Genomic DNA, 4,501 nt, shown 5'->3' on the forward strand with positions numbered 1-4,501 from the left:
AAAAATTTGCACATGAAGTGTCAAGATTATGCCTCTTGCACATATCGCATGCTATAATTAGGAGGATCCCTCTGGAAGCAAACAAGAAGAGACTAACCAAGATATTAGTATCTTAATTCTAATTAATTAATTAACAGAAGAGTGAAGGAGGCAGAAGCCAGAGATGGATGGAAAGGGCCAAGGCAAAGAGCTCATATTAAAAAGGGGGGCTAAACACCAACCAACCATTTGCATGCTCCATCCGTCCTCCTTCCTTCCTTCCATGCATGCTATGTCATGTTCTACTAAGCTAGCTAGCAGAAGAAGATAGTTCATCCATGCATGCATGACACCTCAATTATATTATTTCTGTTTACGATCTACATAGCTAGCTAGCTTCCCTAGCTATAAGCAGCTACCGAATTGGTTGAGAGGGAGTGTGCATTGCAGTGTTCAGATCAGTCACTGGTCGATCTGGTCTCTCAACTGAGGTGTGTGCATGGGGCATCACTCTTGCTGCAACCAGCAGAAGGTGAAGAGGGGCCTGTGGTCTCCTGAGGAGGATGAGAAGCTCGTCCGCTACATCACCACCCATGGCTATGGCTGCTGGAGTGAGGTCCCCGAGAAAGCCGGTACGTAACCTTGATCCGTCTATCTCGGCCGCCTCGATCCGGCCTTTCTCATTCGATTAACATATGAGTATATAGCTTTGCCCCTTGATGACCAGTTGAAGATGGGGCTCTCTGGCTTGGAATTCATTTGGTTTGCTTAATTTTGGTGCAATGCCATGTTTTTTCTATGTAGGATTGCAGCGGTGTGGGAAGAGCTGCCGGCTGCGGTGGATCAACTACCTGAGGCCCGACATCCGGCGAGGGCGGTTCTCGCCGGAGGAGGAGAAGCTCATCATCAGTCTCCACGCCATTGTTGGCAACAGGTAGCTGGGACACAATGGAAAATTAATTAGCATGATTCTTTCTAATTTGGAGGCAATTATTTTGTTCTATCTTAATTTGACAATGCCGCAACTTGGAGCTGCTTATCAATCACTCATCTGACCTGTGCCAAATCTTGCTGACATACATCACTTACTTGATTATTACCAGCAATCCTGTAGCTAATGTCGCATGCAGGTGACAAAAGTGATTTGAAATCTCCTAAAAAGAAACGGTGTTTTGAAGTGTTACTCGATCATGCATGGCCACAAGCTTGTTTTCTCTGGAGCGCGCTACAGCTAATTAAGCTCTTTTCCAAGTTAATTAAGAGGTCTAGTCTATGTATATGCAACATCAGCATGACGCCATGTATACGTGCCAAATGGCGCCATACTAGCCGTCATTTTCAACTAGTTAAACTTGAACACGACTACCCTAACAACAAATCAATGAAGTGGTACGTAGGAGTACTACACAAAGCTAGCTATAGAGCTAGGGTTTCTTCAAGGCAAAGGTTCCAAAATTAGCTAGCTTAGTGATGACAAAAGGAAAAATTCATAGAATGGCTTTACTGACGTAAACACGGTCGTATTACAGGTGGGCCCACATTGCCAGCCACTTGCCTGGCCGGACGGACAACGAGATCAAGAACTACTGGAACTCGTGGATCAAGAAGAAGATACGCAAGGCTCCGGCGGCGCCGAACGTAACTACCACCTCGTCCACGACGTCGACGAGCCCACCTAACAACGGCCTAGCGCCGTGCAGCGGCAGCACGGCCACGTCGGACGTCCACCGCCGCCGCCTGCAGCATCCGACGTTCAGCTGCGCACCAGCGGGGGACCAACTGCAGCTCGACGCCATCATCAGCCACCACCAGAGCACCAGCCTAGCCCTGCCGGTTGCCGCCGGGGCCGGGCAGGACTCACCGCCAGGGATGTCGCATCACTGCCCGCTCTTCATGTTCGACACCGGTGTCGTCAGCACGCCGTTCGCATCCGCCGCGGCGCAGCAGCACCCGTTCATCGCCAGCTTCACGGCAGCGATGGCGGAAGCGGACACGCCCAGTTGCTACCACCTGCCTCCCTTGGTGGACGGCATGGGTGCCATGGGAATGTGCATGGAAGCCATGGACGATCACTGCGGCGCCGGCGCCGGCATGGGCAATGGGTGCTTCGGGGACGAGCAGAGGCAGCGGCGGCGGCCGGAGCTGGAGGACGAGGAGGGGGAGCAGCTAGGGCAGCATGAGCAGTGGGACGAGGAGCAGCTGCTGATGTGGGATGATCAAGAAGTACTAACACCGTCCAACATGGAGGCCATGCAAAGTGGTGAACACTCCCTCCTTTTTATGGGACCAAACGCATGATCGACCAGAAAGCTGCTAAATCCATGTGCACATATGCTTTGCTTGCTCCATGCATGCACACATGATCAAGGAGTATCTCTCCCCCTCTCACATCTGATATTTCTCTCTCTAGCTCATTCTGCTGATCCGATCTGTCCATAGACAAATACTGAGGTTTTCCAAAGGTGCACTTAATTTATTGTGTTTGATTTTTTTTCTCAAATTTTCCTAATTTTTTGGTTTTGGAGTGAAGAATGTTTGTTAATTGGGCTTTGTAAAGAGATAACTTGCATGCATGCATGTTTGCATGGCATGGCAACTGGTGTGTAATTGATTGATGTATGCTGAGTGAATCTATAATAAACAGGAAGGAATGAAAGGGAACTCCTCCTTTTGCTCTTTTGGATTCTTGTGTTCGTTTGTTTCTTCATGTTGTGCATGCATGCATGTCTACGGAGGGATCAATGTGTACCTTTTTAGTGACTAACTGATTTCTTGTTTTTATTCCTATGTTGTTCTCTGTTCTCTAAGGACAAGGTAAAGAAAAAACGATTTACACTAGCTACTAAGGCAAAATCTACCACACACGGCCCTGTCACCACATACATTAACAATTTAACTTTATAAACGAGTCACAGATAATATGAGGTTATATAACGTGTTTAAACCGTCTTTGAAAATCAATATGTGTGGACAGGTGGAAGCTAGACCTGGTAATAGAGATGGTCTTTTTCGTGGGTGGTAATAGAGATGTTTTACAGTCCTTGAGAGATTGGCAGGCCTTTCTTGATGGAAATTATTGTCCTGGTTACTTCGGCATTTTGCATATGCACCAATAACTTCATCTACTTGTTTCAAAAAAAAACTTCATCTTCAAAAGGAGATCATCCCCATCTCTCTAGACCCATAAGAATCTCCAAGAAGGAATTTTGCATGTTGCTCTATAGAGCAAAGATAAGAGAGACTTGTTTTTCTACGATGCACGTGATATACCGTGCGTGCATTCACCATCCGTCACTGTTTTGAGATTCGTGTTACGTTTTCTCATCTTTAGGAAAAAAAACTTGTCTCAAAGTACTACATTTCCCCCCTTATTCCAAAGTGTATCACCGCGTTTGATTGTTTCTTGGCAAATCCACTCTGAAACAAGTGCACTCTTATTTATTGGTACACAGAGAAATGTTATATGATACACTTTGAAACAAGAAAATGTAATACAACACTATGAAACAAAACAATCTTAAAGCAATGGCGAACGGTGGATACATGCATGATAGAATATCATTCTCAAAGAAAATGTCAAACTCCAAAAAAAAATTATGGATAGATAAAAATCAAGAGCTAGGTTGATAGATAACTTCGTGTAATCACTTATTTGTACGTGCAAACATAATATAAATTCTCCGGTGGAAACGCTATTGTTTCCCTTGGAAAAATAGACATGGTCCAGTATATTGGTTTTTCTGCCAGTGTCCAAGGTCATGCGTGCACGCTAGCTATATATATCCGGGTTTGCCATAGTGCCATATTTTTTTCCCATATCCGGAATAACATTATGCACGTATGACAGACTGTATTAGTCAACGATGCCCTTGACTTGTCGGTACGTCGTGCACCCATGACAGACTGTTATAAGTCATCCCTGCAAATAGTCTTTGTCGGCAGAAGACTGTGAGTGCTAGCTTTGACATTTGTGCGTGCCGGCGGGTGAAAGATCGATCGGTGCGTGCCATTGCATTGCACCCATGGGCCTATAGTTATTTGATTCTATACTTACTTCGCTGTCAATGTCGTCTAGCTCAACAGTACTACGTTAACTACAAGCTACTTACAACGTCGTTCCATGCACGATGTAGCTATAGGTACACGTAATAAGAGTATAGAAATGGATGTGCCAGAGACGACGTACGTCGGCACCAACCAAAAGCTAGAAATATTTCATTAACCAATCATCGCACCGAGCATAATTTGTATCAATACTCAAGAAAATGTTTAATTTTTTTGCCAGTTTGACGTGTTACCTAATCAGTCAAGCTAGAGTACCACTATATGATGATCGATGACATTGATTATTATGGACCAAAGAGTACATTACTACTATTTTTGCTCGGTACGTATTGTAGTTATACACACTCAAACAAATATGTGCATGTTGGTTCCTCAAAAAACAAGCATGGTTTGATTAATCGTTGATAATTAATTGGTGACTTGTTGCATCATCATCTCCATCCAAGAATGTTCCCTA

At 44.9% G+C, this 4,501-nt stretch overlaps 1 protein-coding gene across 1 annotated transcript; it reads left to right on the forward strand.

The window, feature by feature from the left end:
• The first annotated feature begins 207 nt into the window (after positions 1-207).
• LOC123166314 (myb-related protein Hv1) lies at positions 208-2,656 on the forward strand. The gene is made up of 3 exons (XM_044584096.1): positions 208-611; positions 784-913; positions 1,509-2,656. Exons 1-3 carry the CDS (start codon positions 479-481, stop codon positions 2,275-2,277), a joined length of 1,032 nt encoding a protein of 343 aa, XP_044440031.1. The 5' UTR covers positions 208-478; the 3' UTR covers positions 2,278-2,656.
• The last annotated feature ends 1,845 nt before the right edge of the window (positions 2,657-4,501 follow it).

The sequence above is a fragment of the Triticum aestivum genome, chromosome 7D, assembly GCF_018294505.1.
Source record: "Triticum aestivum cultivar Chinese Spring chromosome 7D, IWGSC CS RefSeq v2.1, whole genome shotgun sequence".
Lineage (NCBI taxonomy): Eukaryota > Viridiplantae > Streptophyta > Magnoliopsida > Poales > Poaceae > Triticum > Triticum aestivum.